Genomic DNA, 23,094 nt, shown 5'->3' on the forward strand with positions numbered 1-23,094 from the left:
TTGAGGAGCAGGGGATGACAAGTACCCAAGCCAAAGGAGAATACAGACCAGAAGGTCAAAACCAGAGTCCAAGTCAAAATGCTAGTCAATAAGCAAGGTCCACATCCATACTCCAGACAGTGCCCCAGTGTTCAGAGCCAAACAGGTTAAAAGCAGGAGCTGAGAACCAGATAGGAACTAGACAGAAGGGGAACAGGAACAGCTGCTGGAGGCTGTGGATCACCAACCAGCCAAAGGCTAACTCAAGGCCCTGGGCCTAGCCTACTCTGCAGCCAATAAGCTTGTTTCTCGCAGCTGGTGTCACTCTGAAAGCAGGTGGGTGTAATGAGGGTGCAAACACAAGTAACGGAGTGCTTGTTTGATGATGCAATGACTAAGGATGGCTTTGCTTTTCACTATGGCTTGTAGCTCTGTTTGAAACTGTTGCAGCTTAGCGCCCTGACAGCCCCCCTCTGGACTTAACAAACCCTGTTGCAGCAATGCTAGGAAACCATGAGGAGATTAGTCTCTAGCTTGGCATCATCTGAAACTCGTTCTATGCATCATTCCTTCTGAAGCCCTCTGGGGCATGCATGAAATGCTGAGGATCACCTGTGCAGCCACTTCAGTGATGATGATGATGATGTTGACTTGATAGCCCCCTGCTCTATAAGTGGGGCTCCTAGTCACCATCACAACAAAAATAAATAAGACTTAATGAATGTGGCTTATGAACACATGAGTGACTAATCCTTATCCTGTGTCTAATTAGGGAAATAAATGGGGTGTCTTAAAATCCCACTGTACACCAGACAAGTTTTCCTGTTAATATTTAATATCCAGTTGCTACTACACGCATAGAAAAAGCATCTAGTGGTGCTCTACAAGGGTGTCACAGCAACTAAATACAGTCCTAGAAATTAATTCCACTTACGTAAGAAGAAATTGCTTCTTTTTTCACTCAGGAACCAACTTTCATCACTGGAACTCCCTTGTAAAACAACTGGCATTTTTATATAACCATCAGTGAGTTGTGGTAGAGATAAACTTTGAGCTGAGGGATTGCTGATGATGACAATGAACATTGCAGGACTCTATTTCTACTTTCAAACATGTTAAGTAATTTTCTGTGTTAGGCCCACAGGCCCAAATGGGTTTTAAAAATATTAACTGTGTTTTGAAGTGTAAGAGAAGTTTTTTTGATATTTTTTTCTGGCTACAGAAACTTACCTGCTGAATAGGTACATTTATTATTTCAGTGTGTGCGTGCATGCAACTCTAAGTCATTGTTCGGACATATCTATAGGTATTTTCTTTGTCATGCCTCTACTTTCAATAAGTAATGTGTGTGTACACACACACACACACACATGCACGTGCACATACACACACACTATTTATTGAAAATAGGGGCATGGCAAAGACAATACCCATATATATGTCCAAGCATGCATTCATACTTATGCATGCACATGCACACATGTGCATGCACATGTCCCCCCCACACACACGTGCACACACACACGCACGCTCACACACACATACACTTCTGCCTGTCCAAGGAGGCTGATTTGTATGCAAAGGAAGAGCCAGATGGAAAATATGGGCAGTCAGCAATCTGAAGAAGTTTCCAAAGTAGCTGATCTGTCAGAGGAGTCTCTAGCATCTAAGAATGCGAAGGGAAAAGAAGAGGATTTCTCCCCCTTCTACTCTCTCTCTCTTTCTCTCTCATTTTCTTGTACTAAGCTCAATAAATTTTTTATAAGGACATTTTTAGGTCAGAAATGCTTTTTAATGAATATTTTTTTCCCCATCAATAACTGAAACCTAAAAAAGGAAAAAGGCATCTTGTAGATCTCCTTAAGTGGAAAATCCCCCTTCAAAGTTGTCTGATAGTGATCTCCCAAACAGCTGTCAGTCCTGACAGGTGGCAAGAAGCCTAGAATGTGCTATTCTTAGATCAAGAAAATATAAGTAGGTCAAGTTACAGTGGTTCTTGTAAACATCATCTCCACTGGAATCAGAAAATGATACAAGGTCAGAAAGTTGTAAAAACAGCATTTGGGGAGGAAAGAATGCCATGAGAGTTTTAATCTTAAAATATCTCTCCTTTGGTCTCATCTCAAACCTTACCCAATTATTTTTGTTTTGAATCTTGTCTGAAGTAGAAGCGTTTGGGATTTTTGTTATACAATGGAGTCTTTTCCGAGGCAGTAACTCCCTTGACAAGAATAAGGATAGCAGTTTGGTGATGTCTTGTTTACTTAAGCATGGCAAGGTAAAGCTAGAGACATCAAACAAACTGAGAAGGAAGTTGCAACTTGATAAGGCCTTAACACACGCTAGCAAAATATAATGCATACAGGACTGTAACAGCCATCTTAGTCATTGCACGTTACAGCCCTATTTAGTGGCATTCAGATTAATGCTCTGCTATGCTGATCCCTCCAAATTCTTCACCTTTCCCTGCAAATGTGATGCTGAGCTCTTTACAGGCACCTGTTAATGAATCCTGGCAATACATGTTCAAGCAGGCAAGAAAGGGGGTTCCTAATTTGCAGATGAGGAAACAGAGGCACCGCAAAGTGTGAAGATGAAGTCTTTTGCCCTTACTCTTATCCTTTTACCATATGGGTAGTACATCATTCCATGAGGCTTAAATGTGGCTTTCGAAGGAGCAAGACACTACTCAGCATAATTAAGGGTGGCAAAACTCTGGCTTTCCCTGTCTTGCTCAATACCATACTCCAAGTCCCTGGCAAGTGGGATTATCAGTCAGGAATTCTTACTTCCCCATCTTATTATCAGGCCTTTTTTCCTGAAGAAATTTCCTGTCTTTTCTCTAGTTTCTAACGACCGGGAAGGCAATTCCCTAAATGCAATTAGCTGCTATCTTACTATCTACCTACAGGTTTTGCAGAGGGCTCATCATTATCATTTCTAAGCATTTATATCTCTCCTTTCACTTCTACATCTCCGTCTCCCATCAAAGTCTTCCAGACTTTTTGAGCTATTTATACCGCCTGGTTGCCAGTCAGAACTGCAGGAGCAGAGGTTCTTCATATCTGGCCACTCCTGAAAGACAGCGGTTAAGAGGCAGAGGCAGAGGCAGAGGCAGAGCAGGCTGACCACTGGAGCTAGTTGCTTGTGCAGGAACCGAGTATGCAGCAACTTTTAAAGGACAGTAGCAAATGACTTCCTCCAGTGCTGTCTGTGCAACCAGGGAGCTCTGGAGTTGTGCCTCTGAAACAGAATAGGTCTGGTGCTGCCCCAAAAGGGCAAGCACTGCGCCTCACTAAGGCTGTGGCTAACTGCCATAGTCTAGTCCTTTAAAATCATAGGGATTGGGAGAATGCCTGCAGACCTGGAGCTTCCACCAGACTGACAGTCCTTTTTTATTCTGAGGAGGATGGATTCACTGCCTCCCAGCTAACCAAATATTTTGTGCAATACAGAGCATTCGAGCTTATTTGAAAGAAACTACCATCAATAGAAAAATCCAAGGCTGAAAGTAAGGCTGATGTTCCAGCAGTTTGCTACTGTCCTAGCTAACCCCTGCATTATCAACTTTAAGAGATGTACTTCAGCCTTGCTTTGATGTGTACAATAAATTCCACCTCTCTCGCCCTTTCTCAAGGGGACATATTATACTTTCTGCTTGCTCCTCATCATATGGACCTAAAAGGATTGTTAGCAAATTAAACTGTTTTAATTTATTACAATAATGTCCCAGTAAATTGGATACAGAGTTTAACCTTGTGTTCTTCCATTTATTTCCAAATGTTTACCTAAATTTGGTCTCTGGTTCCTTGTTGCGTCCAACAAACTTCTTAAATCTTCCTAGTTTGCAGTCTATTCAAATTTTGTTTCTATTCTTATTCCTCCTAGGTGTAATGTTACACTTCAGGGATATCCTCTCCTCAGCTTGCCTAACTTTAGCTCAAGTTTGTATTTCAATACATATGAAAGCCTTTCCATGTAGCATTCAGCTATTTGTTCTCGACTGTAAATTTTTACTTAAAGACATGGAAGACCTTTACAGTCACCTTGAGGGAGGCAGTGAGCCTAAAACCCTGGTCTCTATTTTGTATTTGTAGGGATCAGCCTATGGAAGAATAGAATGGCATGAGAGAGGACTTCTGTATTTAATGACAGATATTACTCCAGAAGGCTATCCCAAAGTAATCCTGATGGACACAGCATCGAGCAGTAAGCTTTCAGCACACTAAATACTGTATAAAATAATTTGAACCCAACTGTATCCCAGAAACCGGGTAAAAAGTCCTGACAGCCCTGGCTTTTAAGCAGGGTAGAATTGCCAACTCGAATAATGTTATTGGGAGTCTCATAACATTTGTTTGGTTCTTTCTTTCTCCTTTTATTTCCAGTTCCTTGAGTTATGTTGTTATACCAGAATCTCAGCTTTCATTTAAAAACAGCACATCTTGAAAGTTCACAGTTGCAAAGAGAAACTTGAAAACATAAACCCAAGGGGCTTTAAAACTAGGAGGCAACTACAATCAGAACCAAATCAATTTATTTTCAAATGTTGGCATTTTAAAGAAAGGCTTATGAATTTTGGAGCCTGATACATTAACTTGAAAACTTGCTGTTTGCCATAGTATAGGTACAGATATTTTCTGACTACACAATAGTTTTTAAGGGGAGGAGATCACTGTGATATAACAATGTACCTTGCCTCACTTCTATTTGTGAGTTAGACTGGACCTACATGTTTTTACCAAACAGAAATGCAGGCAATCCACTCAAAGCAGTTTCAACTAACAGAAGGACATACAGAACCAACATTACATGTACAAGCATGTGCAGTTCTGAAAGGTTTGTGAGTAGTAAAAAAATGAGATGGAACAAGATACCGAGCTAACTTAGAACTGCAACACACAGGGCAAAATGAGCAAACAAAAACCAGCTGCAGTTAAATCAAAGAAAAGCAAATATCATCTATGTAATGTAGGTATAGTGCAGGTTTGATGTGTAGTTTTCTAGACATTTTTCCTCTAGGTGGCTTAGGAAGAGGCTGGCATGTTCTGGTGTAAGGTCCTCCCCAAATTCTTTATGGTATTTTGTGTTAGTGAGTTGTCTGTCAGCTTCACTGATGTAGTCTTGACAGTTGAGGATGACTATAGCTCCACCTTTGTTCTCTGGTTTGCTTACTATTTTGTAGTTTCTAGAAAACTGCACCATCAAACCTGCATTATACATCACAAAGATGATATTTTCATTATCTGGACTGAATACCTGGACTCATTTACTGACTTCCATCACAAGTTTAACTAGTATAACCCCCTGATCAAACTTTCTCTGGACTTATTCCTACAGTTTTGTTGATGTTCTAGATACCACAGTCCATATTCAGGATGACATCCTAAAAATCACTACTTACAGAAAACCCACAGAACACCATACCTATGTCCACAAGATCAGCTATCATCCCAAGCACACCAAAAAAGCTGTTTTCTGTAGCTGGGTCCTCATATACCACCTCAACTTTTCTGAGAACATTCTTGATGCCCACCTGACCAGTCTAAAACCTGCCTTTATACATACAACAGGGATACTCTATTAGGCAAATAGATGGCACATCTGAAAGAGCTAGCCAAATATGCTGTAGTAACCTGCTACAGTACAAAAAGAAAACTTCCTGCAACCGCACATCCCTGGTGGTCCCCTACCAACCCCCACTGGAACATATCAAAAGAACCACCAGAAAAAACATCCTATACGCAACAAAGATCAGACCTTGGGAGAAGTATTCCCAGCTCCTCCATTCATGGCTTTGAAGTAGCCCCCTAACCTTGCCCTACTCATCATCAGAAGCAAACTCCCCACTGCCCAACAGACATCAAGTGAAACACAGCCTTGCCTTGGCAAGGAATACTTAACCTGTCAGCACACTTCCACTGCCACTACTATCAAAACCCCTTCACCAGAAACCCATCAGAAATCGTGGTTCCTACACATGCCTTTCCCAAAACATGATACATCTGATCCAGTGCACAAAGTGCCCTCATGGCAACTATGTAGGTGAAACTAAACAGCAACTATGCACCAGAATGAACACTCACAGAAAAAAATATAAAGGATGGAGACATACATACCATAAGGAGCACATTTCTCACATAACAACCACTCCCTTTCTGACCTCATTAGTCTTGTGCTCAAGGGAAATCTACCTAATGTCTTTAAATGGTGAACTTGGAAACAAAAATTCATAAGTTGGCTGGACAGTAAGAACCAAGGACTAAACGCTGATATTGGGTTTATGGCACATTATAATTTATCCAACTCCTGAATTCTTCTACACAGGGAAGGTAAGAGTGACCCTCCTCCATTTTTATAGCACTTGATCTCCCAGTAATCAGCTTCATTTCTTCTGTTAATTGTGTGTCTGCCATCCTTGAGATTTCTCCCAGTCCCTTCCCTCTGCTGTACCCGGCTTTCTGTGATCAGACTTGATGAAGATGTCTTGCATTCAATAGCTTGTCCAACTTTATCCCAACTTCATAGTTGGCCCAATAAAAGATATCATCCTAAGAAATCTGTACTTCTTGCGTAATGTTTGGACCATCCCAGCTACGACATCACTCTTACACTATCCTGATAAACATGAAATACTTGGCTTTCCCAGTATCCATGTGATGCAAGAGATAACACTGACTCCATTTTACAGATATATGGGTGGTAGTGCGACCACTCTCTACCCCTTATCTAAAGCTAAGACACTAGGCAGCAATGAATTCAAGATTCATCTAGTGGGAGACAAAAGACAGAACTTGACACTGTAGCCCAGAGATTTGGACAATTCCCTGAGAGTGGAAGGTCGTGAGTTCTGGCCTCTGTCCCTGAGTGCTGTTTACATACTTTATATTAAATGGGCCCTGGGAGCAGGGGCCAGAACCCAGGGTTCCCCAACTCCCAGGGGAGTGTTCGCCTCACTGGCCTACAGAATTATGCTCTCACTTGCACTTACTTTCACCCTGCTGTTCCTGGCATGGTGTCAACAGGAGACTTAAAAAGAATCACAAAAAGTATAAAAAAGGGAAATAAAAATATAAAAGTTCAGAGAAAAATTCAGTTTCAGATCCTGGCTCCACAGCCTCACCCAAAGTAGGAGAATTTTCTGATTCAAGCTCAGAGCAGAACAAAAATTACAATACAGCAAATTTTATTTCCCAATGGCAAATGTGTTACCAAGTCCAGACAAATGATTCTACCACCCAGATCTGACCAAAGGAGTTATTAATTTGGGAGGCTAAAGGCAAATACCTGCTTCCCAAGTCCAGCTCTGAGATGGCTATTTTGCTGACTCTTCCTTTGAGGGCGTTATGAGGGATGAATGGGGTTATCCTAGTGAGGAAGGCCTACAAACTGGCATGCAAAAGCCATATATTAGATGCAAGAGCCAAAGGACGCCATAACAGAAATATCAAATGGAAGTTCTGGCATATGACTACATCAGAAAGTGATTGCTTTCTCAAATTGATAACTGGCAGAAAGGTGGAGGTGACCCTTGGGAGGCATTTTGGGGGCTTCCCTGGCTGTTCTCAGAGCATTGTTTGTCACTACCTCCTTTGCAAAACCACAGTGTCCAGGCTGTGCAAACTAAAAGCTGGGATGACAGGGGCCAGGTTTACTTTAAGTCTATCCTCATGAAAAATACCCATAGCAACTATTTTCATCATGGATGCCTCACTGGAGGCAATGACATACTCAGCAAGCATCATGGTCTCCGGTTCAGCATCAGGTGGCACCTGTATTTAGGCCACTGGACTGTGAATGTTCACTCCAAGCAAACCTGTGTTCACCTAGATTCACAGTCTCCCTGTTCAGAGGAATGTTATGCAGTGGTAGTGGCAGACAGTGCTTCCAAAATTAAGTAGTCCTAGTCCCTCTCTTCTCTGCATGGTGCTGTGGGAAGGGACTACAAGCCCAAGAATAGGCAGAAATATTCCTTTCATCTGTTCTCATTACAGAAGGACCAAAGAAAAATTGCAGATGTATTGAAGGAAACCATGGAGCCAGTGGTGACACATAGGGGGTGTACCCCTTGAGAGTGTACCCCCTGACCAGCCACGCTCACTGCTTAGGTGATGAGTGCAGGGGGGAGGCAGGTGGGAGCACTGTGGGGGGACCACCCCACTTGCTGACTGCTTGCTGGGGGGGCAGGGCCCCCCCCCCCCCGACTAAGGCGGCACCAGTTGCCCATGCATGGAGCTGTGAATCAGGCTGAAAAAAACAGAGGCTGGGAGGACCTTTTAGAGATCACTATCACAAGAAAACATTGTGTCTGGCTTGAGTTTAATATCCTAGAATATCCCACTTCTTCAATAACTTATGGTGAAAGCTGGAAAGTATGTGTGATTGCATGTGATAGGCTGCAACACTGAACTCCCTCCAGAAATGCAGAGAGGAAAGCAACATCCTATATATCACAGAACTGAAGGCCAGGTAAAAGTGCTAACAATCAGAGATGCTTAAGCTTTTGTGAGCAACAGCTCACTGTGAGAGAGGCTGTGTGCAGAAAGGTAATTATCAAGTGAAAAATCTCCTGTTTGTCACCATGCTTTTCCAGCTTTTGAGCCAAAACCTTTGCCTTTCAGAAGCAGAAGGCTCTGAACAGGTGCAGTAGTTCTACTGAAAAACATTGGACACTGAGAGGTCATTCATGGGGATATTTCATTTCCCAGGTGGGGCAAACTGAAAAACTTTCCACTGCTTTTCTCCGTAGTGGAATGAAGTAGGGAGTTGTGAGTAGAGCAACAAAAGTGATTTTGACGTGCAGGTTTTCAGGTACAGCTCCCCAGTACAGAGAGAATAAATGCACTGAACTGCTACCTAACTCCATAGATTGTAGAGAGAGTAACAGAACTGCCATGCTGGGAATTGTCTCCTGCATCTTCCCTCACCCTTCTCACATCACGTGGAACCATGTACGCAGGCACGTAGCATTTGGCACCTAGTTTCTAGAAGGGAACTCTCAAGTTCTGTACCCAGCAGACACAAAAGCACCTATACACGTTCCCAATGCCTACTCTGATGTGAACACTGATGATTAACTGAGTTTGCTGAAGCGTTCTAATTAGCACACTCTGTTAGCCTCGGTGTATTCAGCATCCCCGCATTTCAAAATCCCCGCTTTAGTTAAAGCATCCCCACTCTAACCATACGCATGGATCTCAGAGGCAAAACCAGCAGCAGCAGAAAGGAGTCAGAAGGAGGAACAGGATGTGAGGGGGAGGAGACAGGAAAAACAAGAGAGTTAGAGAGGCTGGGGGAGGACAGCAGCCCTGTAACAGCTCTGTAAGAAACTGCTATAATAAAGACACTGTTTATATTAAGTAGGGGGCTGTTGCTTGAGTACCCACACAGGGTCACATGAAACATGGTGGCAGCAGAAAGTCTGTGAGGAAGCCCAAGAGAAGAGAGAGACCTGAGCCCCAGCTGTGATTCAAACACATTGCGAGAAGCATGGAGGGACTGAAGCCCCCAGGACAGCTGGATTTCAACACAAAGAGCCTGGCACAGGCATGGACACAATGGAAGCAAAAATTCAGTTTGTATACGGAGTTAACCACGGCTGATAAAGAAGAGAAAATGAAGGTAAAGCTGTTTTACTATCTAGTGGGGGAAAAGGCCATGAAGTAAGTGTGACACTGATGCCAGGGAACCTGGACACACTAGAACAGTTAATAGAAGTGTTTGATGCATACTGTGACCCCAGGAAAAATGAGACTGTAGAGAGAGATCAGTTTTTCACCCAAAACCAAGAGGAAGAGGAAGGAATAGAGGCCTATATCACAGCACTGAAAACTCTGTCATCCTCATGTAACTTTGGAGACATAAAAGACTCTATAATCAAGGGTAGGATTGTGTGTGGCGCATGGGACTCTGCCCTGAGGGAGAGACTACTAAGAGAGGTAGATCTAACCCTGGAAAAATGTCACCAAATTGCAAGGGCGGCAGAATTGTCTAAACACAGAATCAAAATGATATCAACGGCCATGTGTACAGAGCAGGTTCAAAGGCTCAACCTAAAGGACTCTGGAAAGCAGGAACCTGACAGGCCAACTGCAAACACCGACAACATGATTCAGTGCATGTACTGTGGAAAGCTACATGGAAGGTGGCAGAAAGATGCCCAACCTATGGAAAAGAGCAAAATATGCGGAAAACAGAATCAGTTCAGGGGGTCAGTGTCATAGCCACCCAAAGAGAAAAAAACCCCAGTCCACTCAGTGATGAAGGATCAGGAGACTACAAATGAGGAGGAAGCTTTCAGTGTAAATTTGACAGATTCATAGACTCACAGGATACACACATTACAGAAAAAACCAGGCAACAACTCAGCCATATTTGCAACAATGATGCTAGAGCAAAGACCTATAAGATCGTGGAGCCATTTGCAACGTCCTTCCTGTGAATCTATTGAGAAGCAGCATCAGAATGGAAAAATGTCACCAAACTGCCTGGAATTTATAGTGATTGACAGGGCGGACACCCATCCACTGCTGGGTAGCTGGGCAGCACAGGCCATGGATTTAATTACGGTGCAACACCACAACATGCTCCAGGTCACAGAAGAGCAAGAACAGTCATTATGTTCACTACCTAGCATTCTGTTAAGATATGCAGACATATTCCATGGGACTGGACTCTTTGAAGGCAAACTGAAGTTAGAAAGAGATCCACAGGTGCAACCAGTATGACTCCCAGAGTTCCACTAGCCTTGCTGGAGCCACTGAAGAAATAATTGACAAACCTACAGAAAAAAGGCATCATCACACCAGTTGAAAAAAGCACTGACTGGATCAGCAGCCTAGTAGTAGTAAGGAAGCCGTCAGGCAAGCTGAGAATCTGCATTGATCCGGAACCACTTAACACGGTACTCAAATAAAGCCACTACCCACTGCCAATGATTGAGGATGTACTACCTGACCTGTCTAGGGCAAAAGTGTTCACAGTTTGTGATGTCAAGAATGGATGTTGGCATGTGGAGCTAGATGAATCATCCAGCCACCTGACAACCTTTGGCAGGTATCACTGGTTAAGGATGCCCATGGGGATCAGCCCAGCTCTGGAAGTTTTCCAGCAGAAGCTGAACCAGGAGCTGGCAGGTCTTCCGGGTATCAAAATTGTGGTTGATGATATTCTTGTCATAGGAGAAGGGGATGATAAGGAAAAGGTGAGCTGTGACTGTGATGCCAAACTGCAACAACTCCTTAACAGATGCCGGGAGAGGAACATTAAACGAATGCTGACAAAATACTGCTGAGAAGAACTAAGTACCCTACATTGATCATCTGCTGACTTCAGAAGGACTATGGCCAGACCCGGAGAAAGTGAGAGCCATTATAGAGAGGCACAGGCCACAGGATGTCAAAGGCATCCAGCGCCTTATTGGGATGGTTAACTGTCTGTCCAAATTTTGTGCACACTTGTTTAATGCTTGTGAGCCACTCAGGTTGCTAACTCACAATGATGCAGCCTGGGAATGGGCACAGACCCAAGAGGAGGCATTCAGAAGAATTAAAAAACTCATCAGTGAGGCTCCAACACTGAAGTACTACAACACAGCTGAGCAACTAATACAACAATGTGATGCATCAGAAGGAGGTCTGGGAGTAGTACTGATGCAGAAACAGCAGCCCATAGCTTTTGCTAGTAGAGCAATGACTGAAACTGAAAGGAGATATGGACAGATAGAAAAGGAATTACTAGCAGTGTTGTTTGGACTGGAACGGTTTCATCAGTTCACCTTTGGACAGACAGTAGATGTGCGATCAGATTACAAACCATTAGAGATCATAATGAAAAAACCCTTGCTGAGTGCTTCCACACATGCAAGCACATGCACTTACAGCAGGTCAAATCAAAGGAGTGCAAATTTGAGCCGGGGCTTATTGCTTCAGTGCACGGGCTCGGACATGCACTTTGTTGTGGAGCAAATTGTGCCACTTAGGGCAAAATAACCCTGCCTGGCTCCTCCCAGATCTTCAGCCGGGGGAGCTAAAGCCTGGGCCAGCACCTGTCCTGGTCCCAGCAGTATAAAAAGCCAAACTGGCTCAGGGCTACTAGTTTTCAGGAGCTTTTGGGGCCCAGCCAATTGGTACCTGGGGACACTACCCCTTGTGCCAGCTGGATTGCTGAAGCAGCCCTGAGAGTTCCCTGCACCCTCTACCCACTGCAGCAGTCTGGCAGTGGGGGCTGCTGCCTGGCTGTGACCTGCCGGACTCAGATGGGGACTGCAAAGCCAGTAGAGGCATCTGCCTCTCGGGGCCAGCTGCCAGTGGACTGCGGTTGCAGGTGTTGGCCTTTGTGCAGCACTACTGCCATTTGTGCCCCCTGCCTGGCCATCTGGGCAGCTATCACCTGGAAGATGTTCTGGGTGTTGTGGCCAGTCAAAGCATGTCCTCCTGGCCCCATTTGGCTAGGAGGTCAGCCACAGCCAGCTGGGCCCAAGGTGCCAGCTCTGAGCAGGCAGGGTCCTGCCACTGGCCTCCCTAGCAGGAATTCTGGTGTTCCCTATTGGAAAACTGAAAAATTCCTGATAAAAAAAATCCCAAAGTCACTCTCTAAAATACCACCAAATCCATGTTCCTCCACAGGTAAACAAAAGACCACTATAAAGTGAGAGAGAGAGCGAGACAGACAGCGATCAGTTGGACAATGTTTTATTAATATATCTACAGTGTTAAAGCAAGTCTCTTATAATAATAAAGTGAACTCTAAATACAGGTTTCATGAATTCATGAATACATATTTTGCTGCCCTCCCACAGGGCGATGGCCCCCACACAAGGGATTGGTCCCCCGCACAAGGGATTCAGCCCCCCAACGGGGGGTTCATCCCCCACACAAAGGGTTCAGCCCCCAGTAGGGGGTTCGTTCCCCACACAAAGTGTTCAGCCGCCTAACAGGGGGTTCATCCCCCACACAAGGGGTACAGCCCCCCAGTGAGGGCCAAATGGCCCCCTCAGGGGTGACCACCCCCTGCAAGGCCCACATGCCCCCCAGGCCCCCGATTGCTGCCACACCTGGCCCCATCCCCCACAAGCTGCTGCAGCCCCCCCAGTGGCTTCCCCACCCAGCCCCACCCCCCAATTTGCACCACCAGGCCCACAAGGCTACCCTCACAACCCCAGGCACCATCACTTGAAAAAAAACCCAGAAAAAGAACAGGAAAAAAAATGGAGAAAAAAAGCCTCTGCTTACCTTAGAAGCAGGGCTGGGGAGGGCTCTGGGACTTCCTGGCAGAGCCCTCCGGGCAGCACAGGCCAGCGCAGGGGCAGGAGGGCCTGGGCTGGGGCCTCTGGGCCTGTCACCCTGCCCGGCACTGTGCGGGTGGGGCCCCAGGCAGCAGACCAGGATTTTTTTTTGTTTGTTTTTTTAAGTATGGAGGGGCAGCAATGGGGGGTGGCTTGGGGTGATGGGGCCAGTCCCAGCAGTGGTTGGAGGACTCCGGGGGGCTGGTGGGGGGAGGGGCTGGCTGCAGCAGGAATCAGGGGCCTCAGGGGGGCTGGCGGGGGGAGGGGCCAGCCGCGTCAGTGGTTGGGGGCCTGGGGTGGCTGGCAGAGGTCGGTGGGGCTGGGGGAGTGGCCGGGGCCATTGGGGGTCCCCCCCACAGTCACTTCCCCCCTCCTCCAGCCCCCCAACACCTTACTCACTGGCACCCGAGCCCTGTTGCTGAAACACGTGGCCTGGCCAGCCATGTGTTTCACCACCAGGGCGAGGGGCAACCATAGAGATGCTCTGGCAGTCAGAGCATCTCTGTGGAGGATCCTGCCCTGCTTTTTCATACCTCACTTTCTTTTAGACCCCTGGATATCCAGGGGTCAAATTTTCTCCCTGTGATGAAAACTTGCAGCGCAGGGAACATTTTTTTGTTCCTGCACATGCCTGTTGCCCTGCCTCAAAGGGGTTTGAGGCTGGGCAAGAGGCATGTGTGCACTCGTGTGGATGTGCCTGCTGAATGCTCCTAAGAGACTTCAACGTATGCTGCTGAGACTCCAGGCCTATGATGTGAGTATAAAGTATTACCCAGGGAAGTCCCTGCAAATGGCAGGCCACTAAGTAGAGCATACCTTCCATAGTGCAGCACAGATGGATCTGTAGAACAGGAGATAGAGTCCATTAATATGATACAAGACTTATCCATCTCCGAAAGCAGTCTCAAAGCAATACAACAGAGTACAGAACAGGATGGTGTGCTACAAGCAGTTAAATGAAACGTCATAGAGGGCTGGCTACAGCACAGGGGACAAGTACCACCAGAAGTTGCCACATGCTACCAGTGGGGGGATGGACTTTGTATACAGGATGGTATCACTGGGTAGTGATCCCAGTAGCTCTGCGGTGAGACATCATGAACTGACTCCATGCTTCACACATGGGAATAGAGTCATGCCTGAGGTGAGCACAGGAGTGCATCTACTGGCCAGGCATGAATGCCCACTTGAGAACATACATGGAGCAGTGTAAGATGTGCAGGGAATACAGTGAGAAACAGCAGAAAGAGACATTGAACCTTCATGCCATCCCTCTTGGCCCTGGGAGGAGGTAGAGACTGACTTGTTCAAAGTCAATGACAGAAACTATATGGTCACCATAGAATACTATTCCAATTTTTGGAAGGTGGATTACCTCAAAGACACTCAGGCAGGAATGATGATCAGGAAGCTGAAGGCTTATTTTGTGTGGCATGAGATATCTGACACTGTTCTCAAGCAATGGCCCATAATACACCTCAAGAGAATTCAAACAGTTCTGCGCTCAATGGAAATTCCAGCACAAGACATCATCCCCTGGGTACCCGCAAAGCAATGGGAAGGCTGAATCAGCGGTAAAGACAGCCAAGAGACTTCTGTTGAAGGCAAAAAAGACTTCAGGGAATCCCTACCTGGCTCTATTGGGCCATTGCAACACACCCTCCCAAGCAATGGCCAGTAAGCCAGCCCAAAGATTAATGGGCCGGAGAACTAAGACATTACTCCCCGTGAGATACTGTCTGCTACAACCCCAGGGGGGAAGTGGTGACAGTACATGGAAGCAGCTAAAAAAGTAACAGTCTCCGCAAGCCAGTTAGTCTTACCTCGATCCCAGGGAAGCTGTTCGAGAAAATTATGCTGGCACACATCCAGGAGGGGCCAGCAGGGGACTGCATGCTTAGGGGCAACCAACATGGGTTCATCAGTGGCAGGTCCTGTCAGACCAACCTGGTGGCCTTCTATGATCAGATCACCAGATCATTAGACGCAGGGGTAGCAGTGGATATAATCTTCCTGGACTTCCAGAAGGCTTTTGACACTGTCTCTCACCCCGTTCTCATTAAGAAACTGGGGGGCTGTGGTGTAGACACCCACACAGTCAAATGGCTGGAGGGCCGCACCCAGAGAGTGGTAGTAGATGGGTCCTTCTCAACTTGGAGGGACGTGGGCAGTGGGGTTCCGCAGGGCTCGGTCCTCGGGCCTGCACTGTTCAACATCTTCATCAGCGATTTGGATGAGGGGGTAAAAAGCACCCTGTTCAAATTTGCTGATGACACTAAGATGTGGGGGGACGTGGGAACATTGGAAGGATGCAACAGGTTACAATCAGACCTAGACAGGTTATAAGGGTGGGCGGACGAGAATAGGATGGGTTTCAACATAGACAAGTGCAAGGTGATGCACCTGGGGAGGAACAACCGGCACCATACCTACAGGTTAGGGAACTCCCCTCTTGTCAGCATGGAGGCGGAAAGGGATCTGGGGGTCATCATTGACTCCAAGATGAACATGGGCCAGCAGTGTGGAGACGTGGTCAGGAAGGCCAACCGTACCCTGTCATGCATCCACAGATGCATCTCGAGCAGGTCCAAGGAGGCAATCCTCCCCCTCTATGCGGCACTGGTCAGGCTGCAGTTGGAGTACTGCATCCAGTTCTGGGCGCTGCACTTCAAGAGGGATGTGGACAGCATGGAGAGGGTCCAGAGGAGGGCCACTCGTATGATCAGGGGACAACAGGGCAGACCCTATGAGGAGAGGCTATGGGACCTGAACCTGTTCAGCCTCCACAAGAGAAGGCTGAGGGGGGATCTTGTGGCCTGTTATAAACTAGTCAGGGGGGATCAGCAGGCACTGGGGGAGTCACTGTTCCCCCGAGCACCGCCAGGAGTGACCAGGAATAACGGTCACAAGCTGGCAGAGGGTAGGTTTAGGTTAGATATCAGGAGGCGCTACTTCATAGTCAGGGCGGCTAGGGTCTGGAACCAACTTCCAAGAGAAGTGGTGCTGGCTCCTACCCTGGGGGTCTTTAAGAGGAGGTTAGATGCACATTTGACCCCAGTACTCTTTCCTGCCATGGCAGGGGGTCGGACTAGATGATCTGCTCAGGTCCCTTCTGACCCTAGAAACTATGAAACTATGAAGTATCATAGTATAAGAAAGGAGCCAGGGACCTGAGACCACTGTGCAGAGGGGAGAAGGTCTGGGTACAACCAATAAGTCCACATGGGAAAGAATGGCAAAAGGCCACCATTGAGGGTGCAGTGAGAGATAGATCCTACGAAGCTGTCACAGATAGTGGACAGTGACCGAGATGTAACTGGAAGCAGCTGTGGACAGCTGGCAGAGCGGAGATACAACTGAGCAAAAGCTTTGTGTTTCAGGACCAAGACAACTTTGACAGCTGGTCAGTCATCAGTGAGCCCCAGATAGGAAGAAAGATGCCATGGACTCCACAAAGGAAAGAGATACACAAGCACAGTCCAGCCCACAGAACAAAGACACGAACAGAATAGAAGCAGGAGTAACAGCCAGAAAAATCAACCAAACAAGAAGCAGGAGGCTGGTACAATGATCAGCGTACTTGGATGACTGAGCCCTAAAGAACACAAGAGTAAATTGGATGCTTATCTTGCTGGGATCCTATGACCCCAGCTGACTTCCTGCCCTTCAGGCAGGGGGCTGGACTCGATGATCTCCTGAGGTCCCTTCCCCCCCCGATGTCTATGAAATCTATGAAATCTATGAAACACAGCAGACCAGCAGTAAAGGCTCGGTTTCCATGGTGGGCTATGTGCTAGCAACCTCTGGCCCAACCAGGGGAATAAGTTAATCATCTGTTTTGAACTGTTGAAAAGAAAGATGTAACAGTATGTTTGGATCTCAGAGGCAAAACCAGCAGCAGCAGAAAAGAGGAGTCCAAAGGAGGAACAGGGAGGGAGGGGGAGGAGACAGGAAAAACAAGAGAGTTAGAGAGGCTGGGGGAGAACAGCAGCCCTGTAACAGCTCTGTAAGAAACCGCTATAATAAAGACACTGTTTATATTAAGTAGGGAGCTGTTCCTTGATTACACATACAGGGTCACATGAAACACCCACCACCATGTTGAAGTGCCAGATGCTGAATACATGAGACGCTGCAGCTCCTGAGAGCTGTTCTCATGAAAACGCCCACCTGGAGCACATGTAAAGGTGCCCCAAATCCTTTGACTTGGCTGTAGGACCCATGAGAACTTGGTGGGCTATTGCACATTTTCACCATCTGTGCACTCCCCTCATTGTTTCAAGCCTATCTTGCTATTCCTGAGCAATTCATAAGTCTGTTGTGAGGGGAAATATATTGGCTGTACTTCAGACCATACCGATTTCCTTTCCACAGATGACACAACTTTTAGATGAACAATGTGAAACGTTGAGACATTGCAGAGGAATTTACTCTTCATCAGCATTTTCACACGAAGCATGAAGCAGGGAGGTGGTAGTCATTAGTATTTTCCTGTACCAGAGATCAGAAAAAAGCAATGGGAGGAATTGGAGTCTGATATCCTAGAAGCCACAACAGAGAATAATAATGAAAAGTGAACAAAAGGAAGAAAAAAAATGTGCCAGGGGCTGCCACTTCTTTGAAATATGTAGATTCATTTTAAAGTTAATTTAGTGCTCATAAAAGTTTCTGGATTGACAGCCAATGAAACAGAAATCCTTTGTCTTCCCAGAAGGGTTATAGTATACACAGCAGCACAGCAAGCTTTTTCATACTCTGTTGGTAATAAGTTTCAACTCTGATTTAAAGGGACCAGCAAGTGAGCGAGTATTTGCCATCACTGCCCACTAAGTGTCTGACTTTTCTGGGGAGGCTGCCAACAAAGGGTAAACTGTGATGAGGTGTTTTGGGTTGGAACTACCAAGAGACTACCAATTTATTTCACAGACACCATAGGATGGCTGCCAAGAGCTAATGAAGTTCAGTTGCCTACCAACTTGTGCAGCATTTATTTTGGTGACTTGCAGTGGTGAAACACTCCATATTTCATTACCAGCCTCTTAGAGCTACTAACCTGCAAACCATTTATGTATTACTATAGATCAGGGGTTCCCCAACTGCAGTACACATACCCCAGGGGCAAGGAATCCATCTCTGGGAGGTATGCAGGAGTAATTGTGTAATGGCAGATTTATTTTTCATTATAATAATTGGCATTTAAGGGGTTAAAATATAAACTGTAAAGGTATGTAGGCAGCTGATAAAACTGGACAGAATTTTAAAAAAAGAAAAAGTTTGGGAACCTCTGCTATAGATAAAGGGTCTGAGATTTAGCATCAGAAGACTTTCAGTTTCTGGGTAATGAATATGGGACGTTCATTTTTAAACTGACTAAATGTTGATTTCATTTTTCTCACATTGATGTTCTTTAGGGCCCAGTGCCACCCTCAATGGGGTAAGTGGCAGAGCTCAAAGGGCAACAGCAGAAGAAGGCTCAAGACACCAGTAAAGATGTTGCTACCTGATTGAACATCAGACATACAGCACCAAAGCTGCTCCCCAAGAATCCCCATGCAGCTGCTCTCAAGCCTCTGGTCTCTTATGTGGCATATGTTCTTGGTGTGGTTGCTGGGTTCAGTGTGGTAGCAACTGCATATTCAGAAATGTTCCTCCTGGGACATGTGACGGACGTGGTACAGACATGCCCTAAGGGCCTAGCGTGGCAAAACATGAAGCAGAGTAGCTGTACTGAAGTCTATACACATAGAGTAAAATATGGGTGTAAGTATCTTGCTGAATCAGGGCTTAACTGATACCTTATGGGCACGTATACATGAGACGCTTAATACGCAGAAGACTAATTCTACTGTGCATTAGTGTGGCTGGCAAAAGTCGTGCTAATTTGCAGTAGATTTAGTCTAATGTGCATTAATGTCACCTAAAAAGCATTAATCTGCACTAATGCACAGTAGCGCCGATTATGGTGCATTACAGGTAGTACCAGGTACGGTGCATTGCATGTACTAAATGCGCCATAATTATGGTGCATTAATTAATATGTAGACACACCCTGTGGCTCTTGGGCTGATGCTGTCAGAGTCCAACACACTGAAAGATTAAATTTGGATATGTCACAAGATGCAGAATTGCATGTTTTCTACACTATTGCAAAAAATATTCCAATTTAAGCTTGTCATTCCAAACTGAGTTAAGTACATAAATGAGACTTGATACTGCTGAATCACACTAGCCTTCACTGATGTCAGTTAGAATTGGAGTTCCTCAGAGGTGCTGAGTAACCTCTGCAAATCAAGACTTCTATTTAAACAGATTAACCTGGATTTATAACTGTAGGTGCCTGTATTTGGCTATCTGCAGGTTACCTGTAGCACTACAGATCCACATTTCTTTCACTGAGAAATTAAAGTTACTTTTCACTTTCTTCATATTCATTTCTCTACAGTTCAGGGAGATTTTAACTGCAGTCCTAGGACTATATATGGGCTTATTCTCTTTTTCTGGTCAACTATACTAGCTAAGTACATTTCGGAGCAGATTCTTTGTAGTTAGACTTGCTAATACCATATGAGGAAATGTGGGTTTTCTTTAGACAAATGTTAGAGTAGATTATTTTTCCAGTACTCTTAGGGGTCATCATTATAATGTTTTTGACATGGTTCTGCCATTTTCCATGCTTGAAAGCATGATTAAGCCAAACTTGAGCTGCAACATTAAACCACAGGATTCTCACTACAAAAATAATTAATCTAAACAAGGCTTTCAGGGGTCAGAACAATCCAACTGTTCCTTAATGAGATCTTGATGCAGCGGGTGACAGCCATTCTGCTCTCTGTGAAACAAATATGTAGTATGAAGTACTAAGGAAACGTTATAGTGTAAGAAGGTACTGAACTGGTAGTGAAATGATATCACAACCCTATTACTTTGCAGGTCCATTTGCTGTAAGTTGTCTTTTTTGTCCAAATTTATGAAACACTATTGTTTGGGAAATACACCAAAGTACACACATATATTGACATAGGCTCAAGATAAATGCATGTAACTGTGACAAAAAGGATGCTTTAAATGCCAGTCTAAACATGTATTAAAGGACTGCAAAGCAAAACCGTCTTGAGGATTCTGAGTTTGAAAAAGATTGATTAGCTTCAGGAAATCACTGCTATTTATTACCTGTTCAGTGCCTGTATACTTAATGCTTTTCAGTAATTAGAGTAAGATATAGTTTGTGATCCAGTGACCTTAAAAATTGCCACTAACCTGACACTGGGAGAGATCCCAGTACTGTATCTAGACTTCTGGTGGCCCCTGGCAAACTTTTAGTATTGGGCCCCCCTTCACCAGAGATAATGATAATAATAATTGGACTATGAAAAAAAATTACCCTTTTCGGGCCCCCTTTCTGTCTGGGCCCCAGGCAGCCGCCTGGTTCTGCCATGCCTGTGTCTGGGTCTGGTTCCAGGATTATACTCCACTGGTGTAAAAGTGTATATAGTATTTCTGGCTTCTTTTCTTGGAAGGTATGTTCAATGCATTTGTTACAGATAAGATGCTATGCTGATCCAATATATTGTTAGAACCATGCTGACTATTCTCCTTCAGTAGTCATCTCTTTGCAAAATGTGAATTCAGAGTTTGGAAACCATCCATAGCCACCATATTTCCTCACTAATTGAGACATAACACCAGACAAAACACCAGAACAATCCAGAATAATCTTGAGGGCCTACAACTTATAGAAAACAGGAAAGGAAAGGTCCTCAAGAAGTCATATAATCAATTTTCTTGTCTCGAGGCAGAATCAACCATGTCTCTCCTCAGCCCCTTCTTCTGCCTAAACTAACCAGCTCTTTCAAACTTTCCTCACAGGTCCTGTTTCCTACACCTCTGATCCTGTCTTTTATTCTCCTCTGGACTTTATCCAACTGGTTCACATATTTCTTGAAATGCAGTGCTCAGACTGGAGAAAGCACTACCACCGATGCCTTTTTGGTGATGAGTACAGTGGAAAGGTTGTTTCACATATCTTGCAGACAATTCTTCTGTTCATAGCCTATGGTGTCAACTTTTTTCAGAACAGGAGGAAATTGTATTTTGGTATTCAGTCAGTTATGGTTGTCTGTCCAGGCTGGAGACAGGACTGTAGTCCTACCTCTTCCCCATACCTATTGAAGCAGCTGACAGCTCTGGGATGGAATACTGGGCAACCAGCTTCAGGGGAAATAAAAACTCCCTATGCTTTCCTTTTTCCTGCATAACTGAACAAAGGCCAGGAGCAACCCAGCCCTTAATGCAGGGGTGGGCAATTATTTAGGGCGGAGGGCCACTTACTGTGTTTTGACAAGTCATCGAGGGCCACCTGACAGGCAGCCAGGGGCAGATAAATTTTAATTTTCTACATCTTTTAGAGGCCCTGTGGGCTGGATTGAATGGCCTGGTGGGCAGCATTTTGCCCACCCCTGCCCATCCCTTGCTAAGCACTCACCTTTTGTGTCTCCTTTTAAGTAAATTGATGAGGTCTGATTGTGCCTATGCCTATTTCCTAGGAATTATGCATAACCACTGCCAGTTCCTTGTCTCTACAATGCCTGTTAGAAAGGATGCCTTGATTAGGGCATTACAAATAATAATAATAATAATAATTCTGAATGCAGTGTTCATTCTTTGTTAGCCTTTTCTTTGTCAGCCTTTTCCAGACTCCTGGAAGACTGTTTCAGGCTTAACACTAGGAAAAAATTCTTCACAGTCAGGGTGTCCAGACTGTGGAATAAACTCCCTCCAGTGGTGGTGCAATCACCTACCCTGGAAATCTTCAAGAGGAGATTGGACAGTCACCTTGCTGGGGTCACCTGACCCCAGTTGCCTTTCCTGTCTAGTGCAAGGGGGGGCCGGACCCAATGATCTTCTGAGGTCCCTTCCAGCCCATTACAATCTATGAATCTATGTATGGCTGTGGCCTTCCAGTTTCCTAGTGCTTCATTAATCACAGGTTATTAAAAATCCTAATCAAGATCTAGAAGTTTATTTTGTAAATATTTCATGGGCTATAGATAGCTGCTTCTGCAGCAATGCAAACAGTATTGTCTCACTCTGCTGGGGTTCTCACTTCCCTGAGGCATGCTGCTAGGTTTTAAAATTGCCTCTCCTGCATTAAGAATAAGAACCAAGATGCTATTGTCTTCCCTAAGTATGATTTCTGTGTCTTGCTTTAGTTATCCCCAGAGCACATGAACAAGACTCCAGTGTTTTTCCTCTATTGCAGATGAGTCAGAAGAGAGGAGAGGGAAAAATGGAATTCCAGCTCCCGCAGGTCAGTAATTTACCACTCATGGACTGAGAAGCTTGGCTCTGTGCTGTCCGGGAGGTAGGACACAGCATGTCCCCACTGCATGGTATGTTGCATTGTCCTGCATGGAAGTAACTCCTGTTCAGAGGCTGGGATAGGCTGCAAAGGGAGCAGGAATGCTTGGCTGTGCAGGGGCCAACCAGTGTGGGAAAGGCAGGACACAGTGGAAGGATGCTAGTCTTGTGGGGCAGGGATGTCAAATATATGGCCACAGGCCAGATTCAGCCCGTGGAGATGTACAGTTCAGCCTGTGAGCTGCTGGACAGTCCCCATGCATTGGCTCCAACCCTGGCCCAGGCCCTGCATGCTACAAGTGGTACGTGGGCTAGATCTGGCACCATGAGCCCTGAATGCAGCACAGGGGATCAGTCTAGGGCATGCACTGCAGACCAACCCTATGTGCTGGCTCAGGGGCTCGTCCTAATCAGGCCATGCCAGAATCAGCACTAAAGCTAGTTTGGTGGGATGCTGCATACAGTGAGCAACC

The 23,094-nt window shown here is 45.4% G+C and overlaps 1 protein-coding gene across 6 annotated transcripts in view; it reads left to right on the forward strand.

The window, feature by feature from the left end:
• LOC149875224 (uncharacterized) overlaps positions 1-22,626 on the forward strand; it is a 31,113-nt gene extending 8,487 nt beyond the window's left edge. For 5 of the 6 annotated variants that reach the window (XM_090029814.1, XM_090029822.1, XM_090029828.1 and 2 more), the window contains 3 exons: positions 4,077-4,188; positions 21,131-21,273; positions 22,524-22,626. In XM_090029814.1, coding sequence (XP_089885940.1) covers positions 4,077-4,188; positions 21,131-21,273; positions 22,524-22,598 — 330 coding nt within the window. In that variant the 3' untranslated portion in view covers positions 22,599-22,626. Of the gene's footprint in view, positions 1-4,076; positions 4,189-21,130; positions 21,274-22,473 lie in introns of all 6 variants that reach the window. The other variant, XM_090029803.1, reaches the window with a different exon arrangement.
• The last annotated feature ends 468 nt before the right edge of the window (positions 22,627-23,094 follow it).

Source organism: Crocodylus siamensis, chromosome 1 (genome assembly GCF_052110815.1).
Source record: "Crocodylus siamensis isolate JL-2025a chromosome 1, ASM5211081v1, whole genome shotgun sequence".
Lineage (NCBI taxonomy): Eukaryota > Metazoa > Chordata > Crocodylia > Crocodylidae > Crocodylus > Crocodylus siamensis.